The sequence below is a fragment of the Olea europaea genome, chromosome 18, assembly GCF_002742605.1.
Source record: "Olea europaea var. sylvestris chromosome 18, O_europaea_v1, whole genome shotgun sequence".
Classification (NCBI taxonomy): Eukaryota; Viridiplantae; Streptophyta; class Magnoliopsida; order Lamiales; family Oleaceae; genus Olea; species Olea europaea.
Window position 1 is genome coordinate 22,994,102 of NC_036254.1, and position 18,626 is coordinate 23,012,727.

The 18,626-nt window shown below is 33.8% G+C and overlaps 3 protein-coding genes across 4 annotated transcripts; 1 reads left to right on the forward strand and 2 right to left on the reverse strand.

The window, feature by feature from the left end:
- The first annotated feature begins 702 nt into the window (after positions 1-702).
- LOC111367821 (telomere repeat-binding factor 4-like) lies at positions 703-6,159 on the forward strand. Its single transcript, XM_022988884.1, has 7 exons — positions 703-800; positions 1,019-1,179; positions 2,949-3,109; positions 3,822-3,906; positions 4,584-4,667; positions 5,509-5,782; positions 5,907-6,159. The coding sequence occupies exons 2-7, from the start codon at positions 1,030-1,032 to the stop codon at positions 5,936-5,938; spliced, it is 786 nt and encodes a 261-aa protein (XP_022844652.1). The 5' UTR covers positions 703-800; positions 1,019-1,029; the 3' UTR covers positions 5,939-6,159.
- Positions 6,160-6,211: 52 nt separating this feature from the next.
- LOC111367820 (glycylpeptide N-tetradecanoyltransferase 1-like) lies at positions 6,212-9,153 on the reverse strand. 2 transcript variants are annotated; one of them, XM_022988883.1, is made up of 2 exons: positions 8,918-9,153; positions 6,212-7,739 (listed from the first exon to the last, which is right to left on the reverse strand). In XM_022988883.1, the coding sequence occupies exon 2, from the start codon at positions 7,722-7,724 to the stop codon at positions 6,426-6,428; it is 1,299 nt and encodes a 432-aa protein (XP_022844651.1). In that variant the 5' UTR covers positions 7,725-7,739; positions 8,918-9,153; the 3' UTR covers positions 6,212-6,425. The 2 variants fall into 2 exon arrangements, with proteins under 2 accessions (XP_022844651.1, XP_022844650.1); XM_022988882.1 differs by having other exon boundaries at positions 8,883-9,152.
- LOC111367819 (glycylpeptide N-tetradecanoyltransferase 1-like) lies at positions 6,253-18,620 on the reverse strand. The gene is made up of 2 exons (XM_022988880.1): positions 16,263-18,620; positions 6,253-6,365 (listed from the first exon to the last, which is right to left on the reverse strand). Exon 1 carries the CDS (start codon positions 17,676-17,678, stop codon positions 16,323-16,325), a length of 1,356 nt encoding a protein of 451 aa, XP_022844648.1. The 5' UTR covers positions 17,679-18,620; the 3' UTR covers positions 6,253-6,365; positions 16,263-16,322.
- Positions 18,621-18,626: the final 6 nt, after the last annotated feature.

An 18,626-nucleotide genomic window follows, 5' to 3' on the forward strand; every position in this document is an offset into this window, starting at 1 on the left:
GTACGGATTGGCCAATGACTAAGTCACTTTTTGCACAAGTCGACGAAAATATCTAATCAAGCCAAGCCATCTCCACGTGACATTACTATATTGAATGTTTACTATAAATATTTTTAAAATTTATGAAAATGACAAAAATATTAAACCTAAAATAAGTATTGCGGAAAATAGTCACTTTGATCTTAAAGAGATAGTAGATAGTTTTGTCAGTTACCTTCGAGATTCGATTCCTTCACCAAATTTCACGAGGGCAAGTTTGGCCCGCCAAGCCATTGGCATTACTAAAAGCTTCGTCACGAAGCAAGATTTCTCAAATTCCGATTCAGTGGCAACCTCTTGAATTAATCGCTGTTTTATGAGCTTGTTTGAATTTTCCAAATTATGAATTAACCTAGAGATACATTATCGTATACATATATTCAAGTTTTTATACTTAACTTCTTACATGATGTTCGAGAGGTGGAAGTCGTGCGACTAAGATGAAGACTAAAATATCCTCATTTTCCATCCTATTTAGGATGGAATTGGTCGGACTTTGAAGTTTATTTTTATCGAAATTGGTGAAATGAAAGGATTTTCGAGAGGCGACAACGCCATGACCGGATAGTTGATATGGATTAAAATATCTACATTTCCCATCTTTGCATCCTTGTTCTTACACAAAACGTTGAGGTAAATAGTAAATAGTAAATAGTACAGCTGTTGATGTTGGAAGGAAATATTTCCACCTGTATAAAACGCACAAAGGCACCGAGCGGGACTCGAAAACAGAACAGCACGTACTTCTCCCTCTCCAAGAAGTAAGAACACACACACATTTCGATTTCACAATTCTAATCTCCCAAATGTTTAATAGTTTCGAGAATCAGTGATTAAATCTTTGTGAAAAGTAAAAGATTGACCCTGTAACTGTTTATTCTTAATTCGTCACGCATGAGAATCTCGAGTGATTCCTTCACCTGCATTGAGTTTTAAAGAGTTGGTAATCGTGATTTTTTCTTTTTTGGTCTTTTTGTAGGTAAGAGTGAAATGGGGAACCCGAAACTGAAGTGGACGTTGGAGGAAGAGGAAGCCATAACGGCAGCAGTGGCGAAGTTCGGCACTGGCCAGTGGAAGAACATTCTTAAGGACCCCGAGTTCGCGCCACGTCTCGCTAATCGTTCCAACGTCCAGCTCAAGGTTTTCTCATTTTTTACACCTCATGCGATCGCCGTATAATTTCTTTGTTTGTTCAATTGTGCTGTATATATCATCGATAACTCTGTGTTTGTGATTTCCTGTTTTTGAATTTTATTACTCTCTCTCATGACTGTATGTGTGTATTAGGGGCGGAGCCGGAGAGAGATAATTTTTTTTATTTTTTCTATTTGTAGAATTTTTTTATTTTTTGCCGGGAGTTATAGTTCAGGGGAACCCCCAAATCAATATATGTTTATGTCTGTGTATATGTGCATATATGTATGAATATATGTTTCTGAATTGATGAACTGCCATTGCTTATTCACAAGTGCTTGTTTCCACCAGATACAAGGGCTTGCTTCTAAATTCTAATTGGAGCACCATTTTGGAGTTTATTTGTTTAAATTATACATGATCACGAACAACTACACACCCATGCACACACAGCATAAATGCGTGTGATCGTGTGATCTTGAAGGCACCACTCAAGAAGTGAGAGAACGTGATGTGGAGGGATGACATTGACTCAGTGTAATAAAGAAGGTTCTAAGTACATTAATACTGAAGCAGTCCTTTTGTAACAAATAGTACAGGAATAAATATAGTTGGAGTAACAGAATTGGAACTCTTGCGTGCGCGAGTGTACGTTTGAAGTTTGTGTTTCCACCAAACACTCTGGCTTGCTTCTAAATTCTAATTTGGAGAACACTTTAAAGTTTTTGTTTGAAGCATACATGATTACATCCCCCCCACCCCCCGACCCAAAAAAAAAAAAAAAACACATGTAAAAGGAAAAGCACGTGATTTTGTGTTATTGATTTTTTTTTTTTTTAACACTGAAATGGATGGTAATAAATTGCAGCAAATTTTGCCATGTATGCGTAAATAATTCATATGTATTTTCTTCTTCTTCTTTTCCTTGAAAGAGAATTAAACATATTTTCTTACTTTTCTAGTTCTACACTTCTAGCTAAATATGATTCTTGAAATTTGAATTTTGAGCTGGCAGTTGATATGGTACCTATTTTAGTTGGCGAGGCAAAAATTTATTCATATTTTTAGTCTCATGCTTTGCTCTCCTGGAACATTTTATTGTAATCAGTAGTTTATAATTAAAAAATGCTCTGCTTTGATAATTCAAGAACAATACTTTAGTATTTAATTTATCATTTTTAAATATAATCGTTTTTAGCCTACAGTAGTAGTATAAAAAAGATAGTGAGTAATAGTTTAGCGTAAATCAAAGGCATAATGTATTCACATTTTAAAATAGGTGCAATAGTCTATTTAGAAAATTTCCTGCAAAATACTTTTTACGTAGAATGATGTTCTATTGTATCTAATCAAGATTCCTTTCCATCATACAGAAATGCTAACAACTTAAATTGAAACTCGCGAAAGCGTATGTTGTTATAAGCCCTTGGAACATCTGATTCCCTCACCTAGTCATATGAACAGAAATTAGTTACTTTACCCAGCATTCACCACGTGAATCTCCGTTGTGAACTTTTAAAGGCCTTAGAAGAAAGTGTTTGACTGTTTTCTTTAATATTATATTTTATAAATTGTCTTAAGATAGATATTGGAGTCAGTTTATGGTGCATGACATAGATTGTATAATAATTTTGGTCAAGGCTGTTTCTCATGTGGACTCAAGTCAAATAGTTAAAAGACCACCTGGATCTTGGTGGGATTTTTCTGCCAGTGTAAGGTTCCTTATTTCTGTTGTTCCTCGTGTTTATTAGTCTCCTTTTGGTTCATCTAAGCAGGACAAATGGCGGAGCATGCGTAATAGATCTGCAGTAAACAAAATTACATCTGGTGCTGTCTCCAATGCCAGAGCTCAAAATGCTGCTGCTTCTTTAATTCCTGTGGGTAATGCTGTCGGTGATCCCTCTAAAAGATCACTGGATCTGGAAAATGCTATAATGTATGCTTTCCCTATCCTTTTCTTGTTACCTTGATTGCCTCAAACACACACATGCCCCGGGAAGAAAAATAAATAAATAAAAGAAAGAAAGATAGCAAGAAAGAAGAAAGAAGAAAAGAAGAGGATTGAAGGGAAATATTCAACATATATTAAACTAAGGAAATTCTGGACCGTTTTATCATTCTTGTGCTATTCTTTTTTGCCCCTTTAAAGCTATTCTCGGGCACTTCTTCTAATCATTTTATTATCTCTTGGTACCTCATAGGATATTATCTGTTGTTTTCTACCCATAATGAATTATATTGATTTCTAGATTAGATATGACCATTGGTTGTAAAACCGCTGTGCATTATAGTGCACGCTCTTTGTTTCCAGTCATGCCAGCAATATTCATGTTTTATAGGTTTCCTCATATGAGCAAGCAGCGTTTGCATTTTTAATGTTCTTACATGAGCAATTGGCATTCTTATGTTGAATGGAAAGGTTGTCCAGCTTAGTAGACTCTGGTGTCATTTGTTTTTGTGTGTGAATTGATAACCAGTTCTTTGTTGATTTTCGTTTTGTTAATGATTTGTAATTATTGCGTGCATGCGTGTTTACATGATTTATTTAAACCATGGACCTGTTGTCTTTCACTTTTCAGAAAGGTTGCTATTTATTTGTCAAATTTCCACTTTTACTAATGTATGTAATGCGTTTTGCTCCTTATCAGGTACAAGACAATGATTTTTGAAGCAATTTCATCCATCAAGGACCCCAACGGATCCAATAGTGGTGCTATTGTGGGCTTTATTGAGGTTAGACAGATATTCTTATGTTCCTCTATTATTCAACCTTGGCTGTTATGCTTGGCTGTTTGATCAGTTTGAATATAATCTCATGTATCAATCTGTAAAAGAGTTATATCAAATTAAAGTTCAAGGAAGAGTTTAAGAATTGAACTGATTTGAAGGCTGTGAAAATTCACTTTGAAAATCAAAAAGTACCTTTGTCAGTGTTTTGGAGCTCCTACTTCATCCCAACTTAAATGTAGATTCTTGTGTGGATTTTTTAGTGAATTAGGTTACACCCTCTGTTTACAGTTTACTCCTTTCAAATCAAGTTACCCTCTGTTTATGGTTTACTCCTTTCGAATCAAGTTTAAATTTACATCTAAAAAAATTATTTGTAATTTCGATATACGACTTTAGAAGATTGGATGCATTTTACTTTAACTGAAATCCAGAAGACTTGTGAGTAAACCAATTGGATGTGTTTTACTTTAATTGAAATCTCAAACGACTTGAGTGAACTGTGTACATCATGTTAACTTTCGACATATTCCAGTTGAGCCACTTGACGAATGCATTTGATTTTTGGTATCTTAGTGTCTATCATTGGAAGAGAAACTTCTGTTGGGAGTGCAATATTGATTTGCATGCCAAATCTGAGAAAATGCTTTTTCAGTTAACCTCAAATATTATATTTTTGACAGCGGAAGTATAAGGTGCCGCAGAATTTCAGAAAGTTAATGATTTCAGTTCTGAGGAGACTAGTTTTGAAAGGAAAACTTGATAAGGTGATTTTTCACAATCTTTCGATAATGCCATCCCTCTTTATTTGATTATCTAATGCTATTTTTGGATTGTGGCTTTGAAGTTCTTGGTTTAAGAAGTGGATTGGTTCTCTAAAAGATTGGTATGGCGAAGATGTCAATACTCTGCTTTGGCTTCATAATTGTAGGATTTTGATGTTTTCTATCAGGTCTATTCGTAGTAGCATCCTTTTTCTTCCCATTTGCATAAAATGTCATTAATTTTATTTTTTTTGCCTTTTTCATGGCATTGAGATTGGCACATATCTGCATACTATGAAATTCACCAATTTAAATTTGCGTGAAGTTAAATTTGAAATCTGAAGGACAAATGAAGGAAAGTCTACTTAGATTGTTGGAGCATGTCTTGCTTAGAGCTAAACTGCTAAAGAAGCTCTCATTCCCAAATGTAATGTAATTTTAGTAAAAAATGTTAGAAGATGGACACGTAGAGGAAAATTAACTTGACATGTTGCAGTTGCAAAAGCTATGCTTGCATTGATTCTTTCCAATAGATATAGCGGTAGACAGATCTTGGTAAAAGAAAGAAACCCAAATTTCTTAAGATTTGATTCTTGTTTATCTTTCGTGAGTTAATCTAGTCTCGAAATTTAGCATCATTTTTTATTCATGTATCGCCCTTAGACAGCAGATAACGATAAAATATGATTTATGTATCTGATAACAAACAGATGGAGTGGAAGTTTATTGAGTTGAATTTGCCAAAATTGGTCGCAATTTTCTACCTCACACTCCTTTGGCCACTTGGATTGTTGTATTACTGATAACTTTGCAATTTGTTTGTTGGACATGAGGTGATGTGCAGGTTCAGGACCGCTACAAGATTAAAGATGCTGCTTTGGGCACTGAAACACCTATGCCGAAAGAAAGAGAAGTCCAACCAAGTCCATCACAGAATTCGCCATCAAACATCTCTGAAAAAATCAAAGATGCTTCTGCAATAGCTGCCCAGAAGATTGCTGAAGCACAAAATAAATCCCTTATGGTAGCAGAAGCGGTTAAAGAGGCTGAAAGGATCTCAGAAATGGCTGAAGATGCAGATTCAGTTCTGCTATACTTTAAAGAGATTCTTGAACAATGTAAGAGCGTTACTATAATTTAACATTATTTCGCAATATTTGTCATCATTATTGTATTTCTTAGACCATGACAGATTTATTCATTAATAAAGTCATGTTCTTTGTTTCTGTATTTTCTTTATAGGTTCACAGGGCAAAACTTTTATCTTGCCTTAGGCCGTCTGAAGTTCAATAAAGACTGAAGCCGATCCAGAAAGGGAACTCGTCTTTTACATTGTAGCAGATGTTGATACAGGCTTATGCCCCTTGACTAGTAAATCTTCAAAATCAGTTGCACAGAATTAAGGGATGCTTGGAAGGTAGGCTCTACCTCTTTAACTGTTTCTGGGGTTTTAAGAAACGTTTTATTTGAGGTATATGATAACTAGTAGTTTTTATCAAACACAGTCTATCTATACATGCCTTCCGTACCCAGATAGAAATGTGAGATCCGTGTAAAACTCATGTTTTTGAAGGTTCAAGTCTTGGCATAAAACAAATAATTCGCCCATGGAACTTGGGCCAAATGTTCAGTGACAAAATTTATCGTTCGTTGTACACTAAGTTTAACTCGAACCATGGAAGAAAACAAAGTACAACGGAGGAAATCAACCATGGAATGAGAAAAATTAGTTCAAGTTAGAAAATTCTTTGCCCTGACAATTTATAAGAGCACAAGCCCGAGTTCTGATGGTCTCAAAACATTCTTTAGACGATAGTTGTAGAGATAGTAGTGGAGTTTTCCGTCTCCCGGACCAAACTTAAGCTCCTTCAAGAAAGTCTCATTATGCATAACATCCAAAGCATTGAAAACATCAAAACCATTCTTCTTCGCCACAATAAGAGCATCATTCATCAACTGAAGCCATGGAGTCTTCGTCGACACATTGTAGTAAGAATAAGCAGCCTTTAAAGTAGAATGGTTTTGGTTACCAAGTATAGAAGACGGTAGAGTGTAAAAACTACAGAAGTCTGTGATTTCATGAGTATCTGGGCTTTCTACCAAATAACTATCCACAACATTCTCCTTTGGAAGCATCCAGTGCTCTACATCATCCTCATCAAAATCCGGTGCAACAACAAACAACTTCAAGTAATTTCTAAGCAGACGAGTAACTGCAGGGACGTCGTGGGGTTCCATCTTTCGAAACCCAGGAGTTACGGTTTGTTCTGGTAACTTATACAACTTTATCGTCCGGCTCATTGTCATTCTTGCACCAAGCCTAGAAAATCCAACATCGATAAGCTTCTTAGGATTTAATGATCTATGCCAGTATTGACAAGTAGTTATAGGCGTTGGAAGAACGACCCCAGCAGTATAAGCTGCTTGCCAGATATTCTCCAAATGGACCCTCCGGGTGACCTCTTTGATCATGACCGGAGCAAGTCTTTTCGACCTGAGTTTCTTATGAACGCACAGAAAATTTACCTCTGCCATGACAATAACGGTGTCACGAACCCTGATTTTTGCAGGGACACCAGTAATGAAAGCGACCAATTTTTTCGAACTCTTGACCCTCACTCCAATGTGCCAACTCCTATAATAACCTGGAGGGCGAAGTGCCCAAAGAAGAAACTCCTTCGAATAATTGAATCTGAACATGCTCTCATCATCCTCAACATAATTATTGGTCAAGAGAGCATACACCTCGTTACACATTTCGTCTGAGTCCATATTGCAAGTAATCCACTCATAAGGAGTGGGAAGATTAAAGGGCTCTTGCTTCACTTCAGACAGGGGTGTCGGTTGCTCAATCGGGCCTTCAGGTAGACTTGAGTCACCAAGATCCTTGAACTGGCCAACAGGCTGGGTTTCCCAAAACTTGTGCTTTTTCGCATGGGAGAGAGACTCTTGGACCTTCCGTGCTAAAGCATCAATTGATGCTTCGTTTTCATTCTCAGAAGGTACATTAGCATCAACAGAGGAATCATGGTTCTCGGGTGGAGCATTGTTATCCGCCATTTTCAACAGCTGGATCTGATATTCAATCACAAAATGACATGAAAATATAATAGCCATTTAAAGATGATCTGTAAACCAAATTACTAGTAGTTGCTACCCTTGGCATTGCAAATGTATTTAGGTACTAATCAATCAAGCCAAATTGTTACCACCCCACTTTTATAAATGGTTGCTACTCAAAACAAACAAATCACACTATGTAATACCCCGGTCCACAAGTTCAGATTCGACTAGGCGAATACCTCCTATAGGAACTTAAGACTGAGTTAGTCCATTTCCATTCGTAAAATAGTCGGCTAACGACCAACGGATTCAAACATCTTAAACCAGTAGCTACCAAAACCTAAGTAAACTAGCTGCACGATCCTCCCACAACTGATATAGGATGGATCAAAAGTTCGAGACTTCAAATTCTTGCTCTCATCTGCTATTTGTTAACGGGGGATAACGGATTTACATGCCTGTATGTTATCCACTTTGGTTAGCTAGTGTCATATTAGTGGCAGATTTATCAGGTACCGGACTATGACATAAAGCGAGTCCATATGCTAATTCCTAATCTGCAAATCAGCCCTTCTCGTAAGGTATTTTCTCAACGAGTAAGTAATTGGAGTAAGTAATTGTAGGAGTTAAATCTTGATATAATTTGAAAAAGCAAACAACAGGTCCAAGGCATTAAAATATGAAAAATATGTATTTTCCATATCTCTTTAGATTTAAAAAAGGGGTTTAGGGTCACTTCTACGACATAATTTACCTTCTTAGAAAAGCCCAGATCAAAAAAACTAGAAAAGCATTAGAAAATTACCATCAGTTTCTGCGTAATTCATAATACTTATTTCTGGGTCAATGTTAATCTAAAAACAGAATAAACAAGCATATGTATTTACTGCAATTTAAAAATATAAACTTAATTCCTTTCATGTATAACTTACAACTTCACAACTACGAATCATAACATAGTTATTTCTCAGATAAATTTACATTCTCAGGGGGAAAAAAAAAGTAGATCAAAATTATCAGATAGACCGAAAATTTCCTTCGGTTTCACGCCAGCTAAATAATGGGTTAATTAGCAAAAAGCAAAAAACATATATTTAAGATCTGAAGCTATTAAAGTAAGAAATACAAAATTAATATTGAATTCAGAAACCGTACCCTTTATTGAAGAATTGAGAGATCTAGAAATTTACCCACTAACAGAAATACAGAGACCCAGAGAGAGGAATTTTAGATTTGATAGTGCAAAGAGGTTTTCATTAATCAATGATCCCAAGGGTTGGGTGGGGCCCTTACGTGGTATATAAATGAATAAATTATGCTCTCATTCTTATCAAAACTCAAAGCAAACGTTTTGAATAGGAGAAATACTACTTGTAGATAATTATGTGAATAACTGGCTTCATTCTCCCCCCTCCTTTTTTTTTTTTTTTTTTTTTTTATTATTATTTTTTTCTCTCCTTCTCTTTTTCTATGTTATCAATCTTTAGATAGGTTATACAATTATGTAGAAATAGCATAAAGACTACGAATGAATTGAGGGGGTTGAGTCGAAAGTTGACAAATCCGTCGGGGGGTATTTTGGACATTTTATTTCTAAAAATTAACATCCTAGGACATGCTAAATCAATAACTTTGGAATATATGCTAAATATTTCAAGGAATAATTGAAGAAGTTATCTTTAGGGTTAAATTTGTGTAAATAGATATGTAACTCGTTATTTTATTTTATTTTATTTATTTATTTATTTATTTTTATTTCAGTTTTTAACTTTTAAAAAATTGATAATACTTTATTTTTGATAGACCTTTTTTGTACAACAATTGACATAAATAATAATTGGAAAAAATATTTTCTACCGTTTTTTTTTCTTTTTATGTATTTCCTTTTTTTAACATTTTCTATTATAATAATTTGAATTTACTTGTTTTATGAACTATTTTTATAACATTGAAATGAATAAAAAGTCTGTTTATCGAGAATTAATGAGCTATAAACTTTAAAAATTTAAAATTAAAATGTTAAAAAAGGTTGAGGACCTACTTTATCCAATGCTTATTAGTCTAGGACCTTTATCTTATATTTTCTCCTTTATTTGAATAATATTAGGAAAATTAAGAGTATGGTCGGATATCCGTTTTTAAGTGTTTACAAATACCTTGATCAAAAAATACTTTTGTTCAATATTAACACATTTTGTAGGATGTACAAATATTATTACTTCTACACCACTCATTTGCTCTTGTTTACGAGCCCTTGTTTGACCTCGTTATTTAAAAACTCTTTCTGTTTTTTTCCTTCCTAAACTCATTTTCAATCACCATTTTTTAATAAAATAATTTTACACGTAAATTCAAATTTTTTTCTACTTTTTAATCATGTATATTCTCCAAAAAAATTGCTATTATAAAATTTATTCTTAAAAAAGTAGGGCAAACAGAGCCTAAATATCATTGTTTATAAACACATTGATAGACATATTCTAAATGTGTGTTTGGGAAGACTCTTTAAAGCATAAAAGCTATATTTGGATAGCAAAAGCATTTTGCTTGAAGATGGAGATAAGTGGTTGTCGTCAAACAAGTATTTATTTATAAAAATAACTATTTAAACCGCTTAAAGCAACTATGTATTGATCTTATACTAAAGCTAAATGCTCATCTATTGCCTCTTTATTATTTACAAGATAGTTTAGAATAAATACATGTTGAATTTTTAACGAATACATGTAACTATTTACAAGGGCGGATCCAAATTTATAGTTCAATGGGGGCGAGATAGAAAATAGGCTAAAATAAATTGTGAAAGAAATGAAAAAATCTGAAAATTTATATTTAAAAAAGTCCAATCGAAGGTTTCTTGAAATTGAGTGAGGGAGGCTGATCCCGCCCGGCCCTTAATGGGTCCGCCCCTGGTGCACACATAGCAAAGCCTAACAATTAAATATGATCTAGAAGATTTGTCATGATTTATGCGGACAATCACCATCCTACTGGAATATTTATATTTATATTTAAACAATGGAATATGTATTTAATATTCTTTTCCTTATTTACAATGTAATTATTGAGTTCAGAGAATACTCATCTCTGGTTAGATTTTGTATTATATATACGCCTTCTATATATATATGGACAAATCTTTCAAACACATCAAATTTCTTAAAGTATATGAGTTGTAGACAGTACAATGAAATTATCATTTGCAATAGTTCCAATGCTAGTTTTGTTGGCCTACATGGATCAATTTGTAATTAGGGTTGATGCTGGGGCAAATGGTTGACTTCCATTGATTGTTAATCCTCAGGCGATTGGATTAATGAAGGGTAGCGGTGTCCTATCTTTGTTTATCGTACTTAATTTCTCCTTGTCGAGTCCCTTATTTTTTTATTTTTTATTTTTTTTTGTGGTGCGTGTCTGTGCATGCTTAGTGTTATTATTCTCAATATATGTTGTTTAAAACATTCCAGTGACGAAGTGCCTTTTTTTTCCCCAAATTTTTGAGCTAATAATAGTTGTAATGTTGTGAATTTACAGCGTGTGTAACTGTGCCAAATGTTTACGGATATATAAGCACTTCTTGACTTATTTCAATGATGAGTATGTCCTTATTGTCGAAATAAGAAGGCAAATGAGCAGCCTATAAGCGAAGTGTCTATGTAATCCTTATAAGAAGAATGAAATTTCGAAGTTTTTCTCATTGTTTTTGCTTTATTCTATATTTTTCAAAATTTTAGTCCCAATATATATATATATATATATATATATACATGTGATGTTCATTTTGATCTTATAATTCACTTATTCTTATTGAGTATTCATGAACACTTCAACTTGGTACATAGCCACTCTTGAATTTTGATTTGTGGTAAACAGACAACTAGTTAAGACCATATTGAATCTATAATTTTGATGTCTTTTAGAATATTTTGTTGAGTAGCAACATTTTCCAATCTGTACTTCAAGAACTTGAACAATAACTAATGATTTTGGTTGAAGGCAGTGGCATAGCTACCGCTCCACTACATATGAAATTTTCTTTAAATTTGCATAGAATTATTTTTTTAGCCCTTGTTTGAGCCCCATTTTTCCTATCAAAATATATTATTCAACAATGATTTGATCCCATTTCAACCACACATTCTTTTATAAAATAAGATCACACGCAAATTCATGATTTTTCTTTGCTTTTTAACCATACATTTCCATCAATGCGTTATTCAAAAATGCATTTTTTGACAAACATGTGGCTCAAACGAGGGCTTAATATATAAAAATTACTTGTATATTTTGTCCCTCAAAATCTTTCGCGAAAAACATTAAAATTTGGCTCCGCCATTGGTTGCGGGGGCATAGGAACAATGAGGAAGAAAGGAATAAGGGATGAGAAAAATAAGAAAGATTGTGTTTTCGTACTGAATGAGTTACCAACATCATACACACATGATGTCTTATGGTCTAACAAAGAATCAAACTTATTTATACGATCTTGCTATTTTATTTTTCTTTGAGAAAAGTGCTCAACCTATTAAAAATATTAGGATATTTTGTAGAATGCAAATGATTTTGTTTTAATTTTAATTAAAGTATGTCATAAAACAATATTTATTTACAGAAAAGCAATTTAAAAATAATAAAATTGAAATTTTATTTAATCTTCCCAATGAAATGCTCTTCACATTATCTTCTAGTACAATGAAGTTTATATTTTCTGGTAATTCCTCTTATGAACCGAAGAAATTATGATTATCGTAATATCATTGTTCTCTATATTATCAAACTTATGAAATCACAATAATTAAAACTTTGTACCTTTCCAGTTAAATAACAAGCGCTAAAATAAAGATTATACTACGTATTACATACTTTATTTTTACTAGGTCCCTATTTGGTTCCATTTTTAAAAACTCATTTTTCTCCAAAGTTATTTTCAATCATAAATTTCATGGGATCCATAACTTTTATCAACTTTTATCAGATTTTTCCAATTATTTTATTTAAAAAAAAAGACCAGATGCAGATAAAAGACCAATAGCCTAATGTCCGCTTCTACGGCATAAGCTTTATAACTTCTTTTTTGAAACGAGTAATTTATAACTTTTACTTTGTAGGTGAAACTAGTACTCCAACAACCAAAAGTCAACTATAGAAAGTTGGAAGCTAATTTGTGTGCCATTTAATCAAGAGTTTGTAACTTTGTAGACCCCAAAAAGTAATGCACTTCATCTACCAAAAACTCTTTAAAGCGTGCACATATCAAAAATTAAATTGATTGCAATACTAAGAAATGCATTGAGATAATGATACACAAACGTTTATAGGTTCACTCTTATTATGAGAAATACGTCCATTTTGTCATGGATCAATCCTTAGAACTATATTATCGAGAGCAATAATAATGCAAAATAAAGAAAATCAAAAGCAGGTAAGAACCCAGAATTTAGAGTGATTTACTCTCTCGTATCCACTTGAATAATCTTCATGTCATTGCAGCATCTCATTATAGGGAAGTTGATGAGGATACAATGTTTTAGTCTTGACTCATGCATGCCTATCTTTGTATTCTTTATACTACGAAAATGCTCATCCTAATACTCTTTCTATATGAGGAAAAAATAGTAGTGGCCGAATAGATTATATATGAATTCACAATAATACAAAATTTCCAAAGACAGTAAAAGTCGAAAGAAAAAGTATACAGTATGTATGATCGGGTTTTATACATCCAACACACTTTGCCACTACATGATCTGATGCCTCAAACAATAAATAAATAAATAACCAACCTTCTAAAATTCTTTATGAGAATTATTGATACGAAGGAACCAATATAGAATAATTAAGCCTAGCAGTACACAATACAACACTCTCTTTGTGTGTCTCTGTATATGTCTCAATACTTTGAGCTCGGGCCCCACTATGAAATAAAAGCCGTAAAAAAGACAGCTTTGATTCTAGCCGAAAATAGTACAGCACAACTGTGAATTTGCTCCCAATCTATGGTATGGAATTCATACTTGAATAATTTTATGTGACTATCTTTTTCATAGTTTTTGAAGTTTTTTGTGATTCAAATCTGTAGATGGATGCATTTATAATTCAATAGAAAGAAATCAACTTCTTACCTTGAAAATATTCTATTATGAGTAGATTTCCTATGTTGAATTGGATACAAGTCTTTTTTTATTTTGTGTAATCGCGTACGATCTCAACATCTTGTGTATATTAAACATCTACATGATATACGTTTCATTCAATACAAACTAAATATTTCTTCTTCACTTTATTGAACAAAATGTGAACAATAAAATAAAAAACAAGAAGATCAATAAGATCGACACACAAGAATTTAAATGGTTCGACAATGTGCCTACGTTTACTATTGTATGGCATGATCAATAATCTGCTAAGTACTTATATAATTACATAAGGTTATTTGTATAGAACCCTAATTCCAAAGGTGAAGGTAGGGGGGGGGGGGGGGGGGGGGGGCACTGCTCGACTGTAGCTAGCAATGCTCCTCAGCCCATATTATTTTCTCAGCCAAGATTTTAGAATTGTGGCCCAGATGTTAGCACTAATCCAAATCTAATTTAAATCTCAACCCAAGTCTAATGCTCAATTATTCAAATTATATTAAGCCCCCATTAAATTACATTTCATTACATTCTATTTTTATCTCTCCTATTTTCAACCACACAATCTTCCATAAAATAATATTACACGTAAATCGAAAATTTTTCCTTCTTTTTCAACCACTCATTTTTTCAACAAAACACTATTCCTCCCATTTTCATTACAAAAAATGGGGGCCAAACGGGGGCTAAAGACACTACAATTATTAATTATTCTTTTCAAGACATTCATGAAATGTGAATATTTTATTGTCAAATTAGATATTCTATTTAATGCATGTTTGACTAAAATTTACTCATAATTATTAAGTAAATTTTATTATACACAATTTGTATTAATTAGATCTAAAAGTAAATTACTTATTTTAGTAGTTAGAGACACTATGTATTTTTCTAAATTACGTATGTTTTCATTCATTACTCACTCATATTTCAAAAAAAATACTTATTTTGACCATAAAATGGATATTATGATCAAAATAAATAACTTACTATAGATTTTATATTGACAATAAAAAGAATATGTGTTAAAACTTATTTATTTATAAAGTAATCTACATCGACAATAAAAACAATATTTGTTAAAACTTTCAGTTGTTTGGAAAGACGAGCTATCAAAGGAACTAGTAGAGTACTCATTAAGCTATTTTTCAAATGTTCATTGGTGGATATGTATTTTTGCTTAAATCTATCGTGATTCGGTTAGTTTATATTTTTTAAGATAAGCATCGATTTTCTATTTAGTAAAAAAAATACAAAAAATTAGTGGAACATCTTAATGTAAGGCATCTAAACTTTTTTTTATTTCATTGAGTATCGTATACTTTTGATCGTGAATGTCACGAAAATAGCCTCCGAAACTCGATTTCTTGTGGCGTAAGTTCATTCAAAGCTTTTTAAATTTCAGCCCAACCTAATATTATTTTCTGGTTTCGCACCTACCTTATCCCGAAAGAACCCTTATAATATTGTACACTCTCCACTTATCTACGTCTCTATTAGATATACAAGAATATGATCCACATAATCAACACGTATGCTTCTTACTAGATGATTTATAAATTAGAGTGACTTCTTCAAACTAAAGCATTTTTTATAATCTCACTTATAAATATATCATATCATATAAATAAAATTATCAGACCCAACAATATTATGCTCTTCTTTTGCCTATCAAGGAAATTGGTTTAGGTTTGTAAATCATTTCGAGAACCGGGAGCTGAGTCATGTTCTTTTAATTAAAAGGTTAAGAACCGGTAGCTGAGTCATGTTCTTTTAATTAAAAGGAACTGATGCGTGGATCCAATTTCGTGATTCTAGTAGAAGGCTCTTTCTTCCAAGAAAACGGAGAATAAAAAGGAAATATTAATTGCAGTTTTCTCCATACGTTCGGAGAACGCTTATAATGAGCCTCAACAAACTATAACCTTTGAAATTAGGTCTTCCCAAGGTTCAAGAAATGCTGTCAACCTGCTTTATTCATCTAAAAACACAACCTTTGTGTGGATAATTCTTCTTTCTCTTCTAGGTTTTCTCTCTATCTTCAAGAACACAATTTTCCTTCTCAAATGGATCTTCATAACATTTTTTCAGAAAACCCAAAAATCTCAAGAATTATGGATCATGGGCCCTGATCATCACTGGCTCAACTGATGGCATAGGCAAAGCTTTTGCTTTCCAACTTGCCAAAAAAGGTCTAAACCTAATACTAGTTAGCAGAAAATTGAGCAAACTCAAAAATGTAAGTAATGAAATTCAAGCCAAATATCCCAATACATTGATCAAGATTTTCGAAATCGACTTTGCGGGTCCAAATATTTCAGCTGGGATTCTTGAAATGAAAGAGGGCATTAAGGGTTTGGATGTTGAGGTTTTAATCAATAATCAACAAAGTACAACGGAGGAAATCAACCATGGAATGAGAAAAATTAGTTCAAGTTAGAAAATTCTTTGCCCTGACAATTTATAAGAGCACAAGCCCGAGTTCTGATGGTCTCAAAACATTCTTTAGACGATAGTTGTAGAGATAGTAGTGGAGTTTTCCGTCTCCCGGACCAAACTTAAGCTCCTTCAAGAAAGTCTCATTATGCATAACATCCAAAGCATTGAAAACATCAAAACCATTCTTCTTCGCCACAATAAGAGCATCATTCATCAACTGAAGCCATGGAGTCTTCGTCGACACATTGTAGTAAGAATAAGCAGCCTTTAAAGTAGAATGGTTTTGGTTACCAAGTATAGAAGACGGTAGAGTGTAAAAACTACAGAAGTCTGTGATTTCATGAGTATCTGGGCTTTCTACCAAATAACTATCCACAACATTCTCCTTTGGAAGCATCCAGTGCTCTACATCATCCTCATCAAAATCCGGTGCAACAACAAACAACTTCAAGTAATTTCTAAGCAGACGAGTAACTGCAGGGACGTCGTGGGGTTCCATCTTTCGAAACCCAGGAGTTACGGTTTGTTCTGGTAACTTATACAACTTTATCGTCCGGCTCATTGTCATTCTTGCACCAAGCCTAGAAAATCCAACATCGATAAGCTTCTTAGGATTTAATGATCTATGCCAGTATTGACAAGTAGTTATAGGCGTTGGAAGAACGACCCCAGCAGTATAAGCTGCTTGCCAGATATTCTCCAAATGGACCCTCCGGGTGACCTCTTTGATCATGACCGGAGCAAGTCTTTTCGACCTGAGTTTCTTATGAACGCACAGAAAATTTACCTCTGCCATGACAATAACGGTGTCACGAACCCTGATTTTTGCAGGGACCCCAGTAATGAAAGCGACCAATTTTTTCGAACTCTTGACCCTCACTCCAATGTGCCAACTCCTATAATAACCTGGAGGGCGAAGTGCCCAAAGAAGAAACTCCTTCGAATAATTGAATCTGAACATGCTCTCATCATCCTCAACATAATTATTGGTCAAGAGAGCATACACCTCGTTACACATTTCGTCTGAGTCCATATTGCAAGTAATCCACTCATAAGGAGTGGGAAGATTAAAGGGCTCTTGCTTCACTTCAGACAGGGGTGTCGGTTGCTCAATCGGGCCTTCAGGTAGACTTGAGTCACCAAGATCCTTGAACTGGCCAACAGGCTGGGTTTCCCAAAACTTGTGCTTTTTCGCATGGGAGAGAGACTCTTGGACCTTCCGTGCTAAAGCATCAATTGATGCTTCGTTTTCATTCTCAGAAGGTACATTAGCATCAACAGAGGAATCATGGTTCTCGGGTGGAGCATTGTTATCCGCCATTTTCAACAGCTGGATCTGATATTCAATCACAAAATGACATGAAAATATAATAGCCATTTAAAGATGATCTGTAAACCAAATTACTAGTAGTTGCTACCCTTGGCATTGCAAATGTATTTAGGTACTAATCAATCAAGCCAAATTGTTACCACCCCACTTTTATAAATGGTTGCTACTCAAAACAAACAAATCACACTATGTAATGCCCCGGTCCACAAGTTCAGATTCGACTAGGCGAATACCTCCTATAGGAACTTAAGACTGAGTTAGTCCATTTCCATTAGTAAAATAGTCGGCTAACGACCAACGGATTCAAACATCTTAAACCAGTAGCTACCAAAACCTAAGTAAACTAGCTGCACGATCCTCCCACAACTGATATAGGATGGATCAAAAGTTCGAGACTTCAAATTCTTGCTCTCATCTGCTATTTGTTAACGGGGGATAACGGATTTACATGCCTGTATGTTATCCACTTTGGTTAGCTAGTGTCATATTAGTGGCAGATTTATCAGGTACCGGACTATGACATAAAGCGAGTCCATATGCTAATTCCTAATCTGCAAATCAGCCCTTCTCGTAAGGTATTTTCTCAACGAGTAAGTAATTGGAGTAAGTAATTGTAGGAGTTAAATCTTGATATAATTTGAAAAAGCAAACAACAGGTCCAAGGCATTAAAATATGAAAAATATGTATTTTCCATATCTCTTTAGATTTAAAAAAGGGGTTTAGGGTCACTTCTACGACATAATTTACCTTCTTAGAAAAGCCCAGATCAAAAAAACTAGAAAAGCATTAGAAAATTACCATCAGTTTCTGCGTAATTCATAATACTTATTTCTGGGTCAATGTTAATCTAAAAACAGAATAAACAAGCATATGTATTTACTGCAATTTAAAAATATAAACTTAATTCCTTTCATGTATAACTTACAACTTCACAACTACGAATCATAACATAGTTATTTCTCAGATAAATTTACATTCTCAGGGGGAAAAAAAAA